Source organism: Lagopus leucura, unplaced genomic scaffold, assembly GCF_019238085.1.
Source record: "Lagopus leucura isolate 7727_CA_CO unplaced genomic scaffold, USGS_WTPT01 Super-Scaffold_702, whole genome shotgun sequence".
Taxonomy (NCBI): domain Eukaryota; kingdom Metazoa; phylum Chordata; class Aves; order Galliformes; family Phasianidae; genus Lagopus; species Lagopus leucura.
This window is the reverse complement of record NW_024962254.1, coordinates 8,499,801-8,523,275: the sequence shown is the minus strand read 5'-3', so window position 1 is coordinate 8,523,275 and position 23,475 is coordinate 8,499,801. Positions and strand designations below refer to the sequence as shown.

Here is a 23,475-nt window from a genome sequence, read left to right as displayed (position 1 = left end):
AGTCCTGGAAGTGTTACGCCCCTCTGTGTACTTGTCCTGGTCCTTAGTGCAGGTCTGTACTGCAAACACAGGTCCTGAAAAATCTATTGCTCTTGCTGAAGGTCATGTCTTTTCAATCTGCAGCTCTCAGTGATTGCGGTTGAGGCAGTGGACATGGCGATTCCATGGACATGGCAGTGTGATGGACATTGTGTCATGCCAAAGGAGGATGCCAGGTTTCTCTTCCAGTAAGAAGCCCACGGACTGTGCTGCAGGGCACTTTGTTAAATGGGATGGGTTTGGGCCTTGTACTTCTCAGTCTCTGTTTTTTTAACACTGCTTGCCAGAGAAGCCATAATTTCAAACACAGCACTTCAGCTTTGCTTGGGCACAGTCTGGAACACAGGCGGTTCCTTCTGGCCTTCAGGAAGCACTTCTGTGCTGTGTGGGTGATGGAGCACTGGCACAGGCTGCCCAAAGGCTGTGGAATCTCCTCTGATGATGTTCAAAAGCTGATGTTCAGACATGATCATGGCCAGAAATCCTGACCTGCTGGCGACACATTGCCTGATGCAGGCAGGAATGCTGTTAGCTTTCTCAGCAGCAAGGACACATTGCTGACTTCTGCTCAACTTGGTGCCCATTAGGACTTTTGGGCCCATTTTATCAGAGCTACTTGCCATCTGGGTGTCTCCCACATGTCCTGGTGCCTGGGGTTGTTCCTCTCCTATGCTGGACTCTGCACTTCTGCTTGTTGAATGCTTATGTGCCATACTGGGCAGATGTGAGATGATTTCACCATCCCCTGTAGGCAACTCCTGTGTGATGCCTAGTAGGATCTAGGAAGGGATGAGGGCTGGAGCGAGGTGGGCAGCCCCACATGGGTGGTACAGAGATATTCATCTGGGCTGACCCTGAGGCCAAAAAAACAATGTTTTTCAACATAGAAAATAAAAGCACTGGATTTGTATTTGCTGTTTAACTTTAAACTACCCAGGTTTGCTTTCTATGCTCTGGTTTTCATCAGGACTTTCAAGCAAAACCTGAACATTCCTGACCCATACAAAACTGCTTTTCCAGAAGGGAAGTCCTCTTTCTCTTCCTGCCTGAGCATAAGTAGAATATTAACATTTCTTGGGAAAAACGGTGTCCAAAAACAGGGCATGAGAAATACAAGAAAACTGTCATTTTGACTACAGTTGGGTTGCAGTGTTTATCTTACAGAAAAATGGACTCCTGCTCACACCTGCAGTACAGCACAGTGAGATTGAAAAGGTCAGATCAGGTAGCAGGTTCTCAGGCACATCCCACTCCACAAAATCCCACTTTTCATTGGGTTCGGGGGATGATCCATGGAATGAAAGGATGTGAGGATGAATTCTCCTCCATTGCTGGAGTCCTTGTACCCCTTCCCCAGCCCTTGGTGATGCCACTCACCTGAATTGTTACCCTGGTGGGGAAATGAGCTTCTAAGATGCTCTACCTCTCTGACATCAGGAAAAAAAAATTGTTGCCATTCAAAGTTCTTCCGCAGCCAGCACAGTCTGTGCTCTGACAGACTCTTCCAAAGGCAACCCAGCATGAAACACCACACCTTAATTCCACAGAGACAGGTGGGTCTTTTTTCAAGTGTATGCTGTTATCTACAGCAGTGCAAAGGTGTCTGCTTGCACCAGAGGTCCCCGCCCTGCCAGCTCCTTACAGGTGGAGGATGTGCTTGGCCACCCCACAAATGTGCATTCAAAGCACTCTAGGTCAGGTTCTTGGCAGAGTGGGAACGCTCAGTACAAGTCAGGCCAACTTGCAGGGTTTGAAGTTTGATGGTTCAGCCCATCCATTGCATCAGGACTGCACACACAAATGCAGATCTCCACCCAGATGGAACTGTGAGCGCTGAAGGTTTCCAGCAGCACTCAGGTGTTGGTCACTGCATCCATCCTACCCACATGGAAAGGAAGAGCAACCCAACAGCTCTCCAAGAGGATGTGGAGAAGACCATCTCACCTGGGGGACCTGAGCCAGTGGGCACCTCGAGGTTCCGAATGGCTGGGACAAGTCCCATCAGCCGCCAGCCCCAAACTAGGCTTCACTGACCCCAGCTTTGGGCACCTAGCTGAGGCATCCACAGTGAAGCCTGGATAACTCATCACCATGGATCACTGATACACCAAATAAAGGCATGCAGGTTAAGAGATTCTAAATGCCCACACTTAGGTGCCACAAATCCAGATAGCATTGGCTCCTCCAACCCCTCATATGTCATCCCTCCATGCCCATTCCACTCAGCTCTATGGTTTGTTGGCATCAGGACCAAGCAGACTATTTCTTTGCCATTCTCATTGTTGAGCTCTGGCCACTTGTTTTGAAGCATCCATCTGCCATCTTTCCTCCACCAGAGAAGAGCTCTCACTGCTCCTTCCATGCCCATGGGCATCTTCCTGCCCACCTGGCTCCATGGAAATACTGGGCTGGGCTTAATTCACCAGAACAGGACGGAACAAGGCTTCTGCCCCTCAAGAAAATGATTTAATTTCACAGTCTCAGCACATTTGAAAAGGAAAAGGGGTCCTGAAAATAAAAGAAAATGAGGTATCAGGCAAAGTGTGTGCCTCTCTGAGATGGAGACACCCACATTCACATGTCAGGCTTGCTTGAGGAAGGAATGTGCTGAATGTCCACATCCACACCTTGAATCCAGAGCATGGGCTCTTCTTGGATGTTCCTGGTCCTTTCAGCCTAGGCCTAAAAAGACTTTTCCACTAAAAATGGCAAATTACTATGAAAACAACAACAACAACAAATGAAAGAAAGAAAAAGTCCTGTTTGATACATCAACCCTTTCTGACAATAAATTTCCTTGGAGGTGTTCCAACCAGCTGTAATACTAACACTGCTGGGAAGTCTGCAGGCCTTTCTGCTTGGCTGAAAACACCAGTTCTGCTGAAATCAATGGCAGATGTTACCCTGTGTTAGGCACATTCACAAAGTGAAGCAAGCCCAGAACTGCGCAGCAAAGAGCAATTGCTCCATGCTGAGTGTGTGGCATTGCAATCTCTAAGATGCACACCGCAGACACGCCTTGCACTTTGTGCTCCCAGGCAATCCTTTCTGGCCAAACAAGTTACACTTGTAATTATTTTCCAGTGCCTGTTTCTTTTGCTAGCACTGCCTAAGTGGAAGAGAGAACTTGTGGACAAATAGGGCTCAATTCCCCTCCAGATTGCAGCAGCTGCCTACCTTGAGAGGTGCCTAGCAGAGGATGGAGCTCCAAAGTACACGATGGCAGCAGAGGTGGGAGCAGAGGACCTGACACAGGGCTGGGCCCCATGGGCTGTGCTGCTGGAGTTGCTGTTGTTCTAGACACATGGCTTGTTTCTCTGGGCTCAATCCAGAGTGAAGATAACAGAGGTGAAGGTCACCTTGAACTGCACAGAAACTCCTGCAGTGATGGCAAAGGTGGCTGGGTGATCTGGTTGGGGCAATTTCAACTCACATTGCTTTCCCTGTCCTGTGAGTGACTCTGAGCCTGGAGTTATCATGATAAAGATAAGGAAGACCAGCCCTTCCCCCTTTGTCCCTCTGCAGCTCGGGGCAGCTCTCAAGCACACAAGACCTCTGAGGGATGAGCTCGAGGAGAGGTGTCAGCACAGAGCAACCTGCCCAGAGGCTGGACTGGTCCCAGCCTTTTCTCCTGTCCTAAGACCCTCCACCCTGGGCAGAGGGATCCCATTCCCAGCAGAGCAGGAGGTCCTGACCCCCTATTCCCTCACATGGAAACTTCCCCTCCTGCTTCAGTCCCTTCCCACCACAGACCAGCCTGTCTTGGCAGGGAACTCTTTAGGCACACACAGAGCTAAACATGTTGCCTGCAACCCCCAGCTCCAACTTACATATTCTATAGCTTAATGAATTAATTCTTTTTAATGTACTTTGATAATGAAAAGGTGTTTTAAAAGCACAAAAGAACCATTAATATCAGATGTCAAGCCATAAAAAAAGAACAACTATGCTGCTGTTACTTTCTCGATTAACCAGAGCTCTCTGGGCTGTGTTATCTTATTTGCAGTTGAGACAGAAATGTGATAGCCATCCCTCTTTGCAAAAGTAACTTTTATTTTGTTAAAGCCATACATCTCCAAGGACACAGTAAAGCTCTCAAGCCATAAATCATGCCCAGATAAGAATAATCTGAAACAATACTCTGCAGCAGGATGTTGCTTGTTCTGTAACAATTACTGGGTGTTTCAGGCAGATTTCCCACTGCCTGCTCAAACATGCAGCAGAGAAGAAAAATGACCTGTGCTGGTCAGGGTCCTTCATGTTGGAATCCCAGCGTGTTCAGACAACTTTAATAGTATGGCTCCACATCTGCCCAAATCCGACACTGCCGCAGTTTCCTGGATGGAAAGAACTGGCTGCTCTGCACCCAGGGCTGCAGCATGGAGACGTGCCCGTGGGCTGGCCTCAGCCTCTCTGGGTGACAGTAGTGATGGAGATGTGGTGACACCAACTCCACAGTGCACTGGGATATGAGAGCAAGTTAGAGATAAGGCCATGCTTAAGGCACAAGAGAGGCATGTGGGGGGCAGCTGGAGCTGCATTTGGACATCAGTGCCACCACGTGTGCCCCCTGAAGGTACCTTGGGGCACTCATACTGGTGCCCACCGCTGCACTGACAGCTTCAGCACAAAGGAGGGATTGGTCAAAATGTTGCTGATTTTGCACGATTAGACTTTCCCTCTTCTCTTGTTCCCACAAAGTCACATCCATGGGAATAAGGGCTGAAGAAACAGGAGCAGTGAGGACAGGGAGTGCAGAAAAGGGGACAGGTGCCCTTCTGGCATGAACACTGCTCATAAATGAGTCACTGGACAGAGATTTTAGCAGAATGCATACTGTGCCCCAGGCCTCCCTCACCTCCACCTGTTCTCCAGGCAAGGTCTATTAAGACATAAAATCTGTGAAAGAAGCGAAATTATCCACAGTGCTCCCTCGCTCTTCCCCTGTCATGTGTTCCCCCTGTCCCCCTTGTAAGTACACCAGTGCTGCCACCAACCCAGACTGGCCCTACAGGAAAACACACGAGGATCATTTTAGAATGATAGAATTACAGAATGGCCTGGGTTGAAAAGGATCTCAAAGATCATCTAATTTCAACCCCCCTGCCACTTGAGCTGCATTTTCGCAATAGGCCTAAGAAGGATAACCGGGACAGTACCAATCCCCAGCCTGGGCACAATCCAGCAGAGATCTCTGGCACAAAGGATCACCAGTGTGTTAGATGAACCACCAGCTCTGAGCAGAGGCAGGGCAGGCTGGTCACTGACACACAGGCTGATTCAAGGCCAAAAGCACCGTCCACATGGCTGTACTGGGCTTTGGAGCCCACCAGCCAGAGCAAGGAATTTGGGGTTGATATCTTGACTGGTCACCAGGGAATAGTTTGGGGAAAGTGCGCTTGGTATGGTGAAGGGAAGGAGTTGGCAGCTGGTCCAGAGAGCTGTGAAACACACCCAGCCAAATTCCTTCCCAGGCTCTGCTGGCAGGACTCCAGCGCAGTCAGCAGCGCAACCAGCAGCATGACTTGAACCCATTCCCTTCCTGCTCCCCATCTTGCCCCTAGCCCTTGCACTCTGCCCACCTTTTCTCTTTCAGAAACTGAAGTCCTTCCCCAGACCACCACCTCCGCACCACGAGGGATGTGCTTCTGCAGAGATCACTGCCAGTGCACAGGTCTCAGTGTTGTCTCAGTGGGAAAGAAACAACCTTGTACCACATTTAGAGAGCATCTCCCAGAGGAAGCAGCTTGATGTCTGCAAATCACAGGAAGTCTGTGACCTGCACTGATAAAATCCGAACACTTTGAAACGGATAGAGCTTGAGTTGCAATGGTGATGTCCCCTCACGAAGTTACCTTGGCCCTCCCTGTTACTCCCCATATTATTAATGTCACTTACAATAAATACCAGAACAAAATCAACAGCATTTGGCCACATATCTTAAAGCATTTCCCCGCTCCTCGTTCACTTTTTGTCTTTGCAGCCTTGGTTTCCACTCCTATCAGTCAGCAGAGGAGCCCTTAGGGACAAACCGCTTGGCTATGTGACTAGCCACATAATAAAAGCCGTGCAGGATGGAGGCTGTGGCATCAATGGCCAGCGAGAAGGTGCCACCGATCCCAGCAGCCATGTCTTTGACAACAGAGGGAATGGCACAGATGGAGTAGTAGGGGAAAGAAGCGAGGTGAAGGACAAACCCCATAGGGATGCGTAGAATCCTATAGGTGATGACTGCCACATCTTGAATAATTCCCAGAAAGCCCAAGAAGATATTGGTGATGACCCTCCCCACATCACAGGGGATGCTGATGAGCACCATGCTGATGGCTTTAAGGTAGGACACCATCCCGTTCCACATGCTGTAGACTCCATCCAGAAGAGTACTGACAACTCGCTTGATAACAAGCCACAGAAAATAAAACATAAATTTCACCAGCTCCACAAGCAGGTAGATGAGGAGTTCTAGAAGTTTGATGAATGGGGTAGCAATTATGCCAACTATTTTCCCCACCAAGCCAGTGTCTTTGGCCTCCTTGTCATTTGTTCCTACTTGCTCTCCAGATCGGATCTGACTGACAGCTTGCAGTATTGCTTCCATTTTCTCACTGCTTTCGTTGTCTTCTCCGCAGTTGCCCTTGAACAAGTCAAGCCCTGCTAGGAGCTGCTTCTCCAGCTCTCCCACTGTGAGGTCTACTAAACTGCTTTCATCATTGACTTTTTTCACCAGTCCTAGAGACCATCCCTCTGGAGCATCACAGCACGCTGCCAGCCAGAGGGTCTCTGGCACAGACACCTTGCCTTTAACTCGGACACTGGAAGGAATCGCTCCTGCAAGGAGATACAGCTGGTCCTTCTTGGAACAATGAGGGATCAGAGCTTGCTCCACCACCCTCCCGATGTCACTGTGCCAGGTTTTGCTCAGAGAGGGGTGCAGAGGCACAGCATTTGTCAATGTATAGGTGGCCATTTGGAAGTCTTCCTTGTTGAGCAAGCTAGGGTTCAGCAGCCCTCGTTCATAACCAGAGCCCACATAGTCTGAGGTCAGAGCTTGATTTGCACCAAGGTTGGCCAAAGAGCCAACAACATCAGCTTCAATCACCATCTCATGCTGGTCATTCTCTGGATCATCTATCTGAAATAGCAGAGAGAAGAGTTAGTGCGTGCAATTCACCTTCCTGCAAAGCAATGTGTAAAATAGGTTTTGAAGTACGTTTTCCATGAGGACTGCTACTACACGCTGTGCCATGGATCCATCCTGCATCCTTCCTTACTGTCCTTGTGGCAATGGTTTCAGAGGGGTGTGCACTGCCTTTGCTGTCCTGCTAAACATGTCAGTTCAGACTGCCAGTGCTGACTGCAACTCTCCAGTCCTGCCTGCAGCACAGCACGGCCTCCAGCTGCTCACCAGCCATCCTCCATTAAGCTTCAAACTGGTGTTTATTTTCTAGAAGGGATTTTTGGTATTCCTAGGAGAAAACCTAGAAGGGATTTGTAATAGAAGGACTGATTTAAGTCTATGTTCTCACCCCCTATGGTGAAGGCACTTCCAGTCCTTTTAAGCATTTGCTGTCTCATCTTCAGTCAAATCCAAGCAACGAAGAATGAAAGGCATGATCTGTAGGATGCCTAAGGTAGGCATTTACCTGTCTCCACTAATTGAGTAAGTTGGACACCACGGCAGATGACCTGAATTTCACTGCCTTTAACACGGTCATTTTTCTGAGCTAAGGGCTTGTCATTAGCAGTCTGAACCTGATCTTTAATGACCTCCCAGAGTCCTGTGGGTGAGGAGACTTTGTCATCACAGGTCCTCAAGGTCCTCAATGGAATCTGTGCTATGAGCTTGTGTCTGCCCTTGCCACCGCGTGGAGCCAGAGGCAGTAAGAACCCCTCCCAGCACCTTGCACAGAGCTATGCAAGGAGCTCATACACAGCAGGAGCTGGAGCACTGGGGCACCATGGTGTGTTCAGGGCTTTCTCAGGTGACTGCAGCTCTCCCTGCTCCTTAGACACTCCTCTTGACACTGCAGCCTCTCCAGGGGGGTGCGCCAAATTGCTCTTTTCTTCCCCAGATCAGAGGGCAAGCGTGTTGGTAGGAACTCTGTGGCGACAGGCAGCCTCTGGCAGTCGCTGCCTCCTGAAATCTGTTTCTTATCCCAGCACTGCACTGACCCCATTACATCTGCTCTCTTTGCTCCTGGCCTCTAGGCTGTTTACTGCACTGTATAACACGTTTTGGAGATGTACACAGCAGACAGTTCATATTCTGCCCTGAATCAACCCCCCAGTCACCCTCCCTGATGCCTAGGATCTCCTGGAGTGTGCTTGGACACATGCCTACCATCCATGTCCTTGAAACCTTACACGGAGCTGGCACCCTCTCAGAGCTGCAGCTCCCTGCATCCCTTCCTCTATGCTCTGTGCTCGGTGCGTGCAGCTATCCATCATCCTCACTGCACGAATCGAGGTCTGGCTGCTTCTCGCAGCAGCCAAGTCCCTGCAGCCTGGCCTCAGGGCTGTCTCTGCAGCAGGGCTGGATACAGTGCCAACATGAACCATTTCCGAGGGCTGCACTACCCCCGGCTGCCTGCTAGGAGGGATCTTGCTTCGTCTTGAAGGCTTTTTGCTTCGGGACTGGAAGAATTTCTACGTGCTGATGCACAAATCTCAGCGGTTTTTGTTTGTTTGTTTGTTTGTTTGGGCTTTTTTTTGCTCAGGCACCTACAGCCTTCTTGACAGAATAAGAAAAATGGTGAGGGGAGACTGAGGTGCTGTACTTCAAAGGCATACAGACCTGAGACTGTGCAGCTGTTTCCTTGCACAGATTCCCCAGCTGCACGGGCATAGACTTGAATTTCTCTGGTTATGGGCTGATGCATGCATACCTGGAGGTGCCTATCAAGCAAATATGTGCTTGCTTTGCTGTTCAGCTCCAGGGCTTTGCACATACCATTGGGATTGTTTGTATGCAATTAAGAAAGAACATAAAAAATGTGGCTGTGTGCTGTGCATGCGTAAGACTCTGACATCAGTGAGTGCTTATAATAATTCATATCATGGTCTGTAATAACTCACTTTTCATGCCTCCTGTAATCCAGCTCCAAAGGCAAGCTGTCTCTAGCACTGTATCTAACCTGCACACACGCTGCCTTCTGATTCCCACAGCCTTTGGTTTGTTTTGCAGCAAGAGCACATCTGCATCCATGGGCCAAACGTGAATCCACCTGCCAAAATACCCTGCAATAGCTTGGGGCGAGGCCCCAGCAGACAGGTAAACAACTTGACCCAGCGAGGATTTAAAAATAAATTATGCATCCAAGCACCTGTTTGGATTAGAGCCCAAGCACTATCAATACAATACGTGCTTCATGAAGTGGGGGTTGCCATTCTACAGAAGGGAGTGAACCTCATGCTCTCTCATGGTCTCTGTTACAGGAAGCTCAAAGTGGTTCCAGAAGCACGTTTCTCCTAATGACCAAGGCTGACAAGAACAGCAGGTCAGACGTAGCTGTGATACAAATCCTGCCTTGGTTCTCTGGCTGATGGAAGTCACCAGATGAAAACACCAGGACATTTATCCAGCCTATCCTGGACTAGAAGAGAAGAAGCACCTCCAGTGTCCTTCATTTCTGCCAAGTCAAGATTCAGACCAAACTATAAGCTTTTGGACCGAAGTGGCTTGCTCTTAAACCTAAGAATCACAGAATCATTAAGTTGGAAAGGATCTCTGAGCTCCCCTAACCCAACTGTCAACCCACCCCCACTATGCCCACTGACCATGTCCCTCAGTGCCACATCTCCACAGCTTCCGAACATCCCCAGGGATGCTGACTGCACCACCTCCCTGGGCAGCCTGTGCCACTGCCTCACCACTCTTTCTGATAAGAAATTTTTCCTGATATCCAACCTGAACCTCCCCTGGCACAGCTATTGCCTCCTGTCCTAAAAGAAGTCAGCAACAGAGCAGGTTTGGGGACCCAACTCTCAAGGCATCCCATCAGTATCCTGATAATCCTCCTGCCCTCTCATTTTTTAACAGTCCTGGTTGCTAGATTAACTCACTGTTTCCAGCTGCCAATCAGCTGTGGGTTGTCTTGACATTCCTCTTACTTCTCATCTGATGACTGCCTCAGTATTACATTTGTATCTGGTACACACATTCCTGAGGAGGTAGGCATACAGGGTGTGAGACAGAGCCCTTACAACTTATATCCTGATCTATTACCAAAAAAAAGCATGTGACAACCTTGAGTCACTCATCAGAGCACAGAGAGAATTTTTATAGCAATTTTCCTCCTGCTTTGTCTATCTCCATGTGGGTGTGCATTCACACATAAAAAAGCATATGGCACTGTGCTGTTGGTACCTGGCCATCTCTGTGTCAGCCAACGTAATCCTTAGGGCCTTACTGCAGAGCAGGTGTTGTGAAGACCTTTCTTCGCCATTTGACTTAGCCCAACACGAGGAACGTGAGTGACAGACAAGAAATCTCTTCTCCACTTTCTCCTCTTGCATCAATCTGGACTGCAGCCTTGCTGCCCAGCGAAGGCATGATCCTTCTAGGCCAGAAAGAGCACCAGTGCCCTGTCCCACCACCAATAGTCTTGCTCTAGCCTTCATCCCACCTGCCTCTGCAGCCCCATAAAGGCTTCAGCGTTGAGTGAGCAATGGGCACTACATCCATTACATCCACTACATCCACTACATCCACTACATCCACTACATCCTGCTCATCAAAACCTTGGGTGGGGGATTATGGTAAGCAGGAGGGAGACAATCTCTGTCCTCTTTCCCTCCATAATGCCACCTGCTGTAGCACAGTTTCCTCTGTGGTGGCCATACTGGGACCTTTCCTTAGCTGACTCCTTCACTGTGGTACAAAAGCACATCTTGTTTAGGAAGCCTTTCACTTTCATAAAATCATAAAATGGGAGGACACTCAAAGCTCACTTCATTCCAACCTTCTGCCATGGGCTGGTTGCTCCCCACCAGCTCAGGCTGCCCAGGGCCCATCCAATCTGGCCTTGAGTACCTCCAGTGATGGGGACCCACCACCTCTGTGGGCAGCAGTGCCAGTGGCTCACCACCCTCCGAGTTAAAAATTCTTTTTAACATCTAACTTAATTTTTCCCTCTTTTAGCTTAAGGCCATTCCCCCTTGTTCTGGCACTATCAGACCATGTAAAAAGTTGGTTCCCTTCCTGCTTGTAAACTCCTTTCAAGTACTGGAAGGCCACAAGGAGATCTTCCTGCAACCTTCTCTTCTCCAAGCTAAAATTTGTGATGCTTCTTTTGCCTGGAGCCCCACATCCTGACCACCAGTCAAGCATGGCTGTACACGGAGCATCCCTTTGAATGTGCATCATCATGTCAGCTGGGAGGCTTTGTAGTTGAAAAAGAAGGAAGCAGGCAAACAAACAGCTCAGAAAACAGCAGCCAAAGGAGTAGAGAAGGAAGCAAAAGAGTCCAGGGGATTATATTTTTTCTGAGCACCTGATCCAGCTGTAGGTGTCCCTGTTCACTGCAGGGGAGTTGGACTGGATGGCCTTTAAGGGTCCCTTCCAACCCAAACAATTGTATGATTTTTCCTGCTTAGCACTAATGGCAGCAACTCCATAGAAGAAAAGTCCTCAAAGCTCTCAGCAATTTGATGCTGTCACCATCTGGCATCACCCCAGAACGGAGCCACTGCCTCCCATGGGCTACACAAGGTGGGAGGCCACAGCAACTTGAGGCAGAGCCAGCCGATGGCTTCTGGGGCTGAGCAGATTTCTGAGGCAGGAAGCACAGAGCGTGGGGAGCAGGGTGAGCGTGAGGCGGTCGAAGCAAGAGGGCTGGAAAAGAAGGGAAGCCGCTGCTGGAAAGCCTCCAGGCCTGCCCGAGCAGGTGGGTGAGCCAAACCGAGGCTCAGCAGGCGGCACGTCTGCCTCAGGTGCTGCAAGTGTCACAGCAGCCGACCCCCCCGCGCCAGTTGTGTCCCCGCGCAGTGCGGGGAAAGAAACTCCAGGCTCTGCCCGGCACGCAAAGGCAAAAGGGCAGCTGGGGCAGGGAGGGCTCTCCTCTCCCCCACGCCGCCCTCGCACCCAGCTCTCCCGACGAGCTCTTATCCATTCACTTTCAAGCACAGAAAAATCTAAGCTCGGCATCTGCCGGGGGGTTCACGAGCATCCGTGGGGCTCCGTGGCTGGGAGCAGCCCCGCCGCGGGGGAAGCGGACCTACCTGCGGCTCCAGCAGCCAGCTCTCGTCCGCCTCGCTTCGGGCTGCCCCCGTGTACTTGAATGCGGAATAAAGAGGGATTTTGTCCTTGGTGCTGTAGAGGGTTGCAAAGCGCGGCTCCCCGTTGTACTGCTGACAGATCTTCACGTGGAAAGGCTCAGTGAATCCTTCCGGTGGGACTCGGCCGGGGAAGAACACGTTACACTCGGCAAAGCCGGCTTCGTCCTTGCCGACGACTCTGCCCAGGGAAAAGCTCGGGAAAAGCGACAAGCAGAGCAGACACAGCGCTGACATCTTCACGGTCCGCTCCCCCGGGCCGGCCATCCGGGCTGGGTACGGCGCAGGTCTGGCGGTGCGGAGAGAGGCGAAGGCCGGCGGGCGGCGGTCCCTGCGGGCGGCGGGCGCTGCTGCCGGCGGCGGCCACGGGCGGTGCCGCGCTCACGCCCGCTGGAACGCCGGGCAAGCCGAAATCATCGCGGCTGACTGGGAGGAGGAGGAGGAGGAGGGAAGCCCTCGGCTGTGCCGTATGTAGCAGCGGGGTGTGGTGTCTGCATTGCAGCACAGTCCCCGGGAGGAATTTTGGCTGACGCAGCCAGAACTGTTCCTGGGGCTGCCGGGGGGGATGCCGCAAAGTCAGGTTCGGAGCCCAGAAGAAAGGGTGAGCTGCTGTGCGAAGCAACCAGCCTGGCCGAGGGACAGCGAAGAAGGGAGAGAAGGAGGAGGCAGCGGGGTGTCAGCGAGGCTGGGAACACGCTCTGTGGGGAGAGTAGCTCCGTGCCATGCTTGGCCAAACGTAGAGCTGGCAAAAAAAAAAAGATAATGCAAGGACTGAAGCCACTCCTCGAGTTTATGATCGGCTGTTACCTGCCTGTGAGCCTACAGCAGCTACTGCTGGGTTAAAGAATGACTGTGCTAACTGGGAAAGTTAATGTTTTCACAGCAGTGGAGTGGAGAGACTACGGAGTATCTCAAGATCAAGAAAACCTGCCTTTCCCCACCCTAGAAAGTGCGTACGACCGGATATACTGCCAATAACTCACTCCCGCAACTTAAAAAAGCCAAGGTGCCATAAAGGACACTGTCACACAAAGCTGTCGCATTGCTACAGCGACTTCCAAGCAGGAGTCCCCAAGTGCCACCAATTCTCAGCTGCTCTGCAAGAGGCTACATGACACACAGCCTGTATTGCGAGCCGTGCCATGGGACGGATGTCAGGGAAGGAGCCTGTAAAAGTGCTACAAATAGCCCGGGCTCTGAGACTCACTTCTGCACTCAGGGATGGATTCCTGAAGCAGCATAGCAAAGAAATACGTCAGTGCCTTTTCATGTGATGTTATCAGCTCGGGGAGACAGAGACAGGCTGGACAGGCTGGGGAACGGCAGGAAGTGCAGCCAGTAGCTTGTTTGGTTTCCAGGCAGTGGCCTGGTCACTCAGCCCTGGCAGAAAGAATTAGTCATGTGCAGAAAGATGATGGGAATGGAAACACGTGCGTGGCTCAGCCAGAGCACAGCAGCTCCAAAAGACAGGCTCAACATTTCATTCCCCTGGGTGTAAAAAAGGCTACTGAGAAATTGAATGCTGAAGCTAACTTGAGCTGTTTGGTGTTCATCAGATCCCAGGCTTGCAATTATCTGGGCAACAGAAGGAAATATTTTCCCCATGTTCTGAGCCATGTTCTACAGGGAAAGCAAGGCAATGCAGCACTTCTAAGCATCCCACTCTGACTGATCTGCATTATACCAAGCTGAGCATGGTCCCAACCCAGTGTGAAAGCAGGTTGAGATGCCTCATGATGGGCACAACAACCAGCAGCATGCTGAGCAGAGGGATCCTTCTGCCAGGAAACGGGGATGTCCTGCCTCCAAGGGCACCTCAGCCTCAGTGTGATGCATCAGCATTCTTTCCAGTCTCAAGGGCCTCTTACATGCTTTTGGGGAACTGCCTTTCCGGGCTGTGAGGCTGCTCTATGCCTGCCTATTTTTTGCTGCATGTACCAGCATGTAAGTAGCACTAGGGATTCTGAAGAGTGTTCAAGGCCAGATTGGATGGGGCCCTGGGCAGCCTGGTCTAGTATTAGATATGGAGGTTGGCAGCCCTGTGTGTGACTGGGGGGCTGGAGCTTGATGATCCTTGAGGTCCCTTCCATTCCAGGCCATTCTACGATTCTATGATTCTGTGATTCCATTATTCTATGATTCCATGATTCTATGAAGAGTGCTCAGGATCTCCTGTTCCATGCTGACTACCAATATGGGCACCAGCATGGATCAAGGGATGATGATACTGCCATAAACCTGGTGAGGCTGGCACTGAAGGCAAGCAGTTGTGCTTGATGTGATGGAGAAGAGGGAGCCCATGGAAGGTAAAAGAGACATACTCATAGTACCATAGAATCATTTGAGTTGGAAGGGACCCTTAAAGGCCATCTCCCCTGCAATGAACAGGGACACCTACAGCTAGATCAGGTGCTCAGAGCCCCATCCATCCTGACATTAAGTATCTCCAGGGATGGGCATCCACCACATTTCTGGGCAGTCAAAGGGACAAGAGAAAGGTGATGTATCAGCAGCAGGTAAAGGTGCATGGGAGGAGAGGCTGCACAGCACAGATTGCATGCATGCTGAATTTGCAAGGCATACCAGAGAGAAAGTGGGGAGAAGTGATTTGTGACAAATTTTGGAGAAAGGACAAGAAAAGAGACTCTAGAAAATGATGTTGACCTGGAGGAAGAGAAGGAGATTGAGCAAAAATTAGTTGATGAGATACTAAGGAAAGCTTAAGAAGGGAAATGGATAGAAATAGATGTGAAGAAACCCAGAGGGGAGAATGGGAGGGGTTAAATGAACAGATGGGAGAGAGCTGAGGAAAGCTGTTTTCTGTGAAAAGAAAATGAGGAGAACAACATGAAGATGGGGAGACAGAAAGGAGGCTTTCATCCATCTTCATTGACCTCCTCTTCCTGAGAGTCTCAAGCACAAAGACCAAACAATCCTGAAAAACATGGCAGTATTCAGCCCTGTAACAACAGGAGGCCACTGGCTTGTCTGCCCACTTTCCCACACTATGCCTCCAGCCCGGTCTCTCTGTTCACATGGTTGACACTGAGTTTGCTGCAAATAACTCCTTTCTCCTCACATGCCTGACCCTGCTAGCCTAGGCTTCCCAAACATACTTGACTCCAAGTATTTCTCCAGGGCAGATCTCTTGTCTCCAGCTATGAGCTCTGGGTGGGCTGCCAGACTGCATGTGACTGTCCCATTCTATTGGGAACAAAAAGGAAGAAGAAAGTGATTCAGTGGAGACACCACTGTCAAAGATTTGGCTCAGAGCACGGCAGTCCCAGCAGACACGCCACTGCATGTCAGAGAGCACATCTGCCTCTTCCTTGTCTCATGGGGATGGAGTTTCTTGCTAAAATTAACTCAAAAGCGTGGTCTGGGAAAGGAGCCCAGTGCTGAGCTAGGGAGAAAAGAAAATCTGAAACAGTTTCTGTGTTAAAACGAAGAGATCCAAGGATGGGAGGAAGAGGGGTAGAAAGAAGATGATCATCTATTTGGGGAAGCAAGGCACTGTTGCAATTTTGATTCCCAACTTAAACCAGGTCTTTGTGCCACTCTCTGCTGCCTGCTTGTTAGATGCTCACACAGACAACTTCACACCTTCCCCATGGCATCCCTCACGCTGGTCAGCATCACCAACAGTGCTGCTTCACTGCCCTCCTCTTGCCATGATTCTCACAGCACAGGGAGCACCAGCAAGAGTAATGGCCTTAAGCTGCACCAAAGGAGGTGCAGGTTGGAGATCAGGAAATATTTCTTCTCAAAAGAGTGGGAGGCAGTGGCACAGGCTGCCCACGGAGGTGGTGCAGTCAAGAACCATGGAGCTATGACAGAGGAACATGGGCAGTGGGCATGGTGGGGGTGGGCTGATGGCTGGACTAGGTGATCTTAAAGGTCTTTTCCAACCTTCCATGATTCTATGAAAGACCACCAGACATCTCAAGGTCAGGGTGTCAGGGATGCAGACTTGCACGTATAACAAATAAAAGCGATAAAATCCTGAGTCCATATCCTTCAGCACTTCATCGTTAGTCTTCAGACTCAAGAAATCTCTATTAATTGAAGGAACTAGAAAATAAGACAAGAGGAGTGACTGAGAAATTTGGGATTGTTTAGTTTGGAGAAAAGTAGGCCAACCTCCTTACTTGCTCCTTCCAATTGCATGGAAGGAGGCTGCAGTAAGGTGGGTATTGGTCTCTTTTTTCAGTTGAGAAGTGACAGTGATGCAAGGAAATAGCCTCAAGTAGCAGCAAAGAAGGTTTAGAGTGGATATTGGGAAGAATTTATTCACAAATAGGGTGGTCAAACATTGGAATGGGCTGCCCGTGCTGGAGTCGCCATCCCTGGAGGTATTTGAGAGCTATGTAGATGTGATGCTAAATGATGTGGTTTTGTGGTGGGACTCAGTAGGTCACGTTGATGGCTGGACTTGGTGATCTTGAAGGTCTTTTCCAACCTGGATAATTCTATGGATCTGGACAAACTCCAGGCTGTTAGAGACTAGCACAACAAATCTCCAGTGTTTGACAGCCCAAGTCCTAGAGGAGAGAAGGCTGTGGGGTGACCTCACTGCAGACTTTCAGTACCTAAAGGCAGCCTATAAGCAGGAGGGGAATCAACAAGGTAGATAATAGCAAGACTAGGGGAAATGGTTTTAAGTTGAGGGAGGGAAGACTTAGGTTGGATGTCAGGGGGAGGTTCTTTACTATGAGAGTGGTGAGGTGCTGGAACAGCTGCCCAGAGAGGTTGTGGATGCCCTGACCCTGGAGGTGTTCAAGGCCAGGTTGGATGGGGCCCTGGGCAGCCTGGTCTAGTATTAAATGGGGAGGTTGGCAGCCCTACTTGCAGCAGTGGGGTTGGAGTTTGATGATCCTTGAGGTCCTTTCCAACCCAAGCCATTCTACGATTCTATGATAAGTTGGATAGATTTAGATTTTGAAAGTACATGGCAACATTTTTAATAGTGTGAATTTTAACTACAGAAATGAGTTATTTAAAGATGTGCCGAAAGCTCAACAATACAATTTTTTAAACCAAGATTAAAAGAGATGATACTTTGTGTGACAGTCAGTTTGCACAGCCACAGCAGTTCTTTCACATCTTAAATTTGTTTGGGACAAGAAAGTCACTCGAATGCTGTTCTTCTAGGTGCTACTACTTACTTTTCCTCATTGCCAGCATTCGATCTTTTCACAAGCGCGGTGTGGCTCAGCCAGTGCTGAGGCTGTGCTGTGTGGAAGCCAGGTGTGAGACGGCTCCTTACAGGCTGCACTGGCAGAAAACCCACGGGTGGGACCACAATGAGAGGCACAGGCTTGTTGCACTTGCATCATCTCTGAAGAGGGAATGAGAAAGCCATGATCTTTCAGAAAGCTAAACCTGCTGGGGGGGCCCAGCTGTAATCAGGAGGCAGACAGCAGCCGCACCCAGGGCTGATTGTCTCCAGCAATATTTGGCACTGAGGAGTGGGAGGAGGAGCGAGGAAGCTTTTCTCCATGTCTCGTTGCTGCAGTGCACCTCGAGGCTGCTGCAGGCATATGTTAGCATCACATTTTCCACACTGTACTTCTGGCTGTGCTACTCTTGGGCAGCACTGCCTTGGGATGGATTCAGACACGAAGAGCAGAACCACCATTCCTGGGATCCTGTCACTGCCCTGAGCACAGGCGGAGCTTCAGCCATCTGTGTGTGCACGGCAGCATGTGTGCAGTGGGGATCTTCCTCTAGAAAACAAAGGCAGCAATGCTTCTGGACACAATAACTGACCACAGTGAGGAAGGAAATTCTAGTCTTAAATTAGTGCTTTAAATAAATGAGTGGCTGTTTGAGAACACAGGTTAAAATAGAAATGCAAAACTCCAGGTCTCTGGAGAGCAAACCTGGCAGAGCTGTGGTTTTAATTTATCTTAAAAGAAGAAAAGGATTTTGCAGCCTCTGTTCTGGGATCTGCTACAGAACTGTTACTGATTATTTACACTGCCTGTTTTGACTTTCTTTGGAGGTGTATTAACATGTTTGTGGCTGTGTACACTTGTCATGCTTTGCAAAGGGCATGAAAACTTTGCTTGTCCTCATCTTGTGCAGCCATGAATCCTTTCCTTAATGCAGGCAGTCGGTGCAAGCCTGTTCCTACTCTCTTAACTTCAGCATCAGCAGCCAGGAGGCCAAGGTTTTAGTCCTTCCTCCTTCAGTAGACAAGCAGGGGTTGGGGCCAACCCTCCTTCTCCACTCTAGTGTTCCAGTCACGGTCGTGCTGCTCTGAGCAATTTCTTGTGCTATTGGGCTGTGCATGAAGCCTCCTGTTCATATCATTAAAGTACTTAAATTCTCTATTAAATGTGCAGTAAGGACATACTCATGGCTCAGCAGGGACCACTGCAGTCCCATTAAGCATCAGCCTCTGTACCATGACATGATGCTCTCCAGGTCCTCTGTGCAGCACCCCGGAGGACAGAAGCCCTGTGTGCACACCTGATCCTCTGCACCCAGCAGTGCAGTACCACTGCATGGGACATCACTGAGCCATCCTCGAGCACAGCAGGACAGAGTTGCTAAGTGCATGCTAATGCGGTAATGAGTGAGAGCAGTAAGATCAAGGTGCTTCGTGTGAGCTTTTGCATGTGAGCTGCAGCACAGAAGTGAGATGCGCTGCTTGTACTGTGCTCATTTCAGGCAGTGGGCCAGGGAGAGCAGGAAAGGGAGGGGAATGCTAAGCTCAGTTTCAGTTGCTACTACTCAGCAGCGGTGACACAGAAGCAGGCAGCATCTCGCCAAGGAGAGGCAAACGTGCAGAATGCCTGCACAACGCCCTGCTGGGGCACCTCCAGCTCCCACAGCACTGTGCTCAGCTCTGGCTGGGGCAGCTGGCCACTGCAAACCCTGAGCCAACCATCCATACAAGGCTCAGTGTCAAGTCTAGCTCAGATGTTGCGGTTCTTATGGTAAAAATACAAATGGAAGCACCCTCATGAGCACATCCCTGCAGCACTATGCTCAGGCCTGGAGCCCCCAGCACAGGAAGGATGTGGAGCTGTTGGATCGGGTCCAGAGGGCCATGAAGATGCTCAGAGGGCTGGAGTACAGAAGACAGGCTGAGGGAGCTGGGCTTGTTCAGCACAGAGAAGAGACACCAAGGAGACCTCATTGTGGTGTGACAGTACCTAAAGGAACCTGCAGGCAAGATGGGGAGGGACCCATCATCAGGGAGTACAGGGATAGAACAATGTGAAATGGCTTTAAATCAAATGGGGTAGATTTGGGTTATACATTAGAAAGATTTTTTTTTGCAGTGGTGGTGGTTATATGCTGGCACAGGCTGCCCAGAGAAGCTGTGGGTGAGCCATCCCTGGCAGTGCTCAGGGCCAGGCAGGATGGAGCTGTGGTCAGCCTGGTCCAGTGGAAGGGGTCCTTGCTCATGGCAGGAGGGCTGGGACTGGATGATCACTACGGTCCCTTTCAATCCAAACCATTTTAGAATTTGGTGATTCAGTGATTCTGTTATTCTATAAAAGCTCTCTGGGCTTCGTAACACAGGAAATCAAACCACACCCTGCTGTTTTATGGGATATTGTACCTACAGGTCTCAGAGAAAAAGCCTTTGGTGCTTTATCCACCTTTTTATAAAGAAGGAACAGCGCAGGACCTGGGGAGCGGGGGTTAACTTTTGCAAGGTTCCCAAGCTAGTTGCTGTGCTGGGAGGAAATACAAGTTTCTTTTTCTTCTGCTTATTGCAGGCCTCCATAAGCAAAGGCTCCCCAGAGGTCTCAGACCTGAAATAATGTGAATTGGAACAAAGAAAAAAGGAAGAATCAACCTGGCATCTCTTCACTTCTACATCAAGAGCGCGTTGTTTTCCAAGCTGTTGTTCTTTGTTTTCACTTGACTCCGAGTGAACTGATTTCTGCCCACACCCAAAAGGAACAATGCGGGCGTTTGAGACTGCTCCTGACTCTGCATTGCCTCCAGACTGAACAAACACGTTGCAGAGTGCAGGGTCAGTAGCTAAAGGTGGGCTGTTGCAGGTTAAGAGGGATTGCTGTTGGTTGACAGCAGTTGGGATCCTCTTAGTTATTAAATTGTCATAAATTAATATGGCATTTTGGAGGACGTGGGAACTGATCCTATGGCTTACCTTGTTTTCAGTGAGCTTGAGGGCTGCACTACTGAAATGCTGCTGGAAAAGAAACTCAGCCAGGTTTTAAATGGGTCAGGATGATGCATGGCTGTTTGCTCTTCTTATAAACTCTTCCTTGCATTCCTGGTTCAGAGACTCACTATAAACTAGGAGAGTCCATGCTTTCATGCTGGCTGCTCGGTTCCTTGCAGCCCCATTTACAAAAAATACTTAGCTGCACCTTGAATCTTCCAGTAACAGAAATTTTAAATCCAGAAGAGTCTCATCCAACTGAACTTGTCTGGTCTGGAGAAGAGGAGGCTCCGTGCAGCTCCCTGAGCAGGGGAGGCAGACAGAGGTGCTGGACTCTGCTGCTGGGAACTGGTGGCAGGACAGGAATGGCACAGAGCTGAGCCAGGGGAGGCTCAGATTGGACATTAGGAAACATTTTGTACCATAAGGATGGTCAAACACTGGGACAGGTGGCTGATGCCCCATGCATCCCTTCTCCATTCTGCCTAATAAGCTGCTTGTGGGGTGTTTCACTGGTATTCTTTGTTCCATATCTACACAAACAGTGAAAAAACCCCAAGAGAGTCCACAGCAGTGTGTGGGCAGCAGGCCCTTGCCTCCTGGATGGGCGATACAATGCTCGTTTGGGTGTCTGGGCATCCAGATACTGAAAGTCCTCCCAGACAAGCAGGGACTGAGTCATTGTCAGCCAGCTGAGAAAAGGATAAAATTAGCTTAGTCCTTAGCAGAGCTGTTTGGCTAGTAATTCACAGTGAGGTATTTTTGCCTAACGCTGGATGCAGCTATCGAGAGAGGTATCGCCCAGCAGCTCATCTGCATATAAACATCACAGGGCTAAAATTAATTGCTTTGTCCGAGCTCAAAGAAATTATTTGATTCTGCAGAAACAAGAATTCCTCCACAGGAACGAGCGTGTGCCCAAGATAGAGAGCAGCAGAGCTGTGTGCTCTTCAGTGCCACCCATGCCCCCAGCACCCTCCTCCCTCCCTTGCTGAGTGCCTTTGGGCTGACATCACCTTGTGGGTGGGGAATTGCTCCAGCACAGCCCCATGGGCAGCAGCTCCCCCAGCCCTCCTGCCCCACTGTGGGCTCTTCTCCATGGGCTGCAGCTCTAGCCTGCACTGCTCCTGCAGGGGTATCCATGCGCTGTGCCTCCTCAAGGCCTCATCCACTGCTGCACAGTGGGCTCCTTTATGGCTGCACATGGAGACGTGCTTCATGTGGTGCCTGTGGGCTGCAGGGGGATGGTATGCTCCTCTGTGGGCCTCTCCTGAAAGCTTAGGAAGGGCCTAGCTCATGTTCTTGCCTGTGCCTTTTCTTGCAGGGAATTCTTGCTGACTCCTGGATTTTTCTCTGTTGAGAATCATTATAAAGTCTCTTCCTCATTGCAAAGCCATTGTCAGATCACGCTTACTTCAAGAAGCAAAGACAGATAGTAGTACAGGGGCTGTGACTGAGCACAGAGGCAAACAGCCAAAGAATCAGTGGGGTGGGAGGCAGATGGGAGGAGTCTGAGAGCTGGGATGATTCTGTAAGCACACAGAATAGCAGCAGCACAAGGGTTTCATAGCAGTACAAGAGTTTTATGGCCCCACAGCAGCACAGAGGGCATGATGGTGAGCAAGCCCTTGGAGATGCCTTCATCGGAAAACAGCGCCATGCTGCCTCACCAGCTGAATCACAGCCCAGCCAGACCTCTGTTCTTTTCCCAATCAAGGAAACAGAGACTTCCCACCAACTTCTTTTAAGGCTGCTGTTTGGATGCTGAGCATTCCTGCGCTGGGCTGCCACTGCTGACAGTTCCCTGCAACATCACCAGGGCAGTGGGAGGCTCAGTCCTTGAAAGAACACATGTCCCAAGGAAGGAAATGTGCTGTGGCCATGCAAGCCACGTCCTGAATGGCAAGACACAGGTTCTTACAGGAAGGGTGGCAAGGGGAAAATTCCAGCTCAGACATTTCCATTTGGGCACAAATCTCTGCTCAGGTCGAGGACATGCTGGTGTACTGCTCACAGTCCCACAGGGCTTTAAAAGCACAGATCACATGCAGTGTTGCTGTACCTGAGGGTGGGCAGAAGGTGATCTCAGAGCCTACAGTGCAAGAGCCAAGGATTCAGAGAAGGAAGTTCCCTTGTTTAAGTTTCCACCCTGAAAAAAAAAAGAAAAAAAAAAACAAACAGTGGAAAGCAACAATTAAATCTACAAGTAATGTTAAAAATGGAAGAAATGAGGAAGAGATGGCAAAAAGTACACATAAGAAACTTTAAAGAACAAAAATTTGACACAGGAAAGAGGGGGATAAATCCCTGCTTTGGCAAGACAAAGAGGGGCTTTTTGAAGTCCATTAGAAACGCAAGAAATCTTCATAATGTCAAAGGCCAAGAAGCAGATGAGAAAAATATTAATAAGTCTCCAAACAGGCACAAGGTTTATGCAAATGTTTTTGTTCTCTTTTAGGAAGTGATGCATTCTGCAGTTCTTTGGTAATCTCACAGAAGGACCAACATTTAAGATCCATACATATTTGCAAAAGTCCCAGCATCCTGGAGCACTGAGATAACCAGAGAATATTGGTCTCTTGGTATGAACCTTTAAAATGTCTCCGGATACAGGAAAGCTGCAGAGAACAGAAGCCCACAGATTCTGGGGAGCTGCTGTTCTTCAGCAGGACTTTGAGTTTGGTCATAAAGAGGCCCTGTAAATGTAACAAATGGAGAATTCATGACATGTTTGATTGGTGGTGTCATTATGATTGCAAAACAGGCACTTTGCTGTAGGAGCTGCACCCCTTGGTGTGTGTGTGTCAGCGCCCAGAGGAAGTAACGTGGTGGTCTCTGTATTCTGCATTTGCACTGGTGATCTACAAATGAATACAACATTGCAGTAAAAACATTAACAGGTACCATCAAGAATTTGGGAGGGTGACTAAGAGACCATGGCAGTGATACCACAAGGGTGTTTTTTTTTTCAAGCCAGATGCATTTAACACAAGTAAAGACGTCAATTCATCTAG

General features: G+C 49.7%; 2 protein-coding genes and 1 long non-coding RNA gene across 4 annotated transcripts in view; 2 read left to right on the top strand and 1 right to left on the bottom strand.

The window, feature by feature from the left end:
- SESN3 (sestrin 3) overlaps positions 1–895 on the top strand; it is a 44,984-nt gene extending 44,089 nt beyond the window's left edge. Inside the window, exon 11 of the mRNA XM_042862503.1 lies at positions 124–895. The gene's annotated coding sequence lies outside the window, so the exon portion shown is untranslated. The remainder of the gene's footprint in view (positions 1–123) is intronic.
- Positions 896–4,072: 3,177 nt separating this feature from the next.
- ENDOD1 (endonuclease domain containing 1) lies at positions 4,073–12,640 on the bottom strand. Its single transcript, XM_042862498.1, has 2 exons — positions 12,259–12,640; positions 4,073–7,171 (listed from the first exon to the last, which is right to left on the bottom strand). Exons 1-2 carry the CDS (start codon positions 12,577–12,579, stop codon positions 6,041–6,043), a joined length of 1,452 nt encoding a protein of 483 aa, XP_042718432.1. The 5' UTR covers positions 12,580–12,640; the 3' UTR covers positions 4,073–6,040.
- Positions 12,641–12,684: 44 nt separating this feature from the next.
- Positions 12,685–23,475, top strand: LOC122175184. Of its 2 annotated transcripts, XR_006177330.1 has the most exons (3): positions 12,685–14,256; positions 20,049–20,308; positions 22,920–23,475. It is a non-coding gene; the product is annotated as an uncharacterized LOC122175184 (long non-coding RNA). The 2 variants fall into 2 exon arrangements; XR_006177329.1 differs by lacking the exon at positions 22,920–23,475 and having other exon boundaries at positions 20,049–20,569.

Bases quoted from the DNA above. Each gene is read 5' to 3' on its own strand.
- ENDOD1 (XM_042862498.1), bottom strand. From the start codon at position 12,579: ATGGCCGGCCCGGGGGAGCGGACCGTGAAGATGTCAGCGCTGTGTCTG. The intron at 7,172-12,258 runs GTAGGTCCGCTT...CTGCTATTTCAG, and splicing joins GCTGGCTGCTGGAGCCGCAG to ATAGATGATCCAGAGAATGA.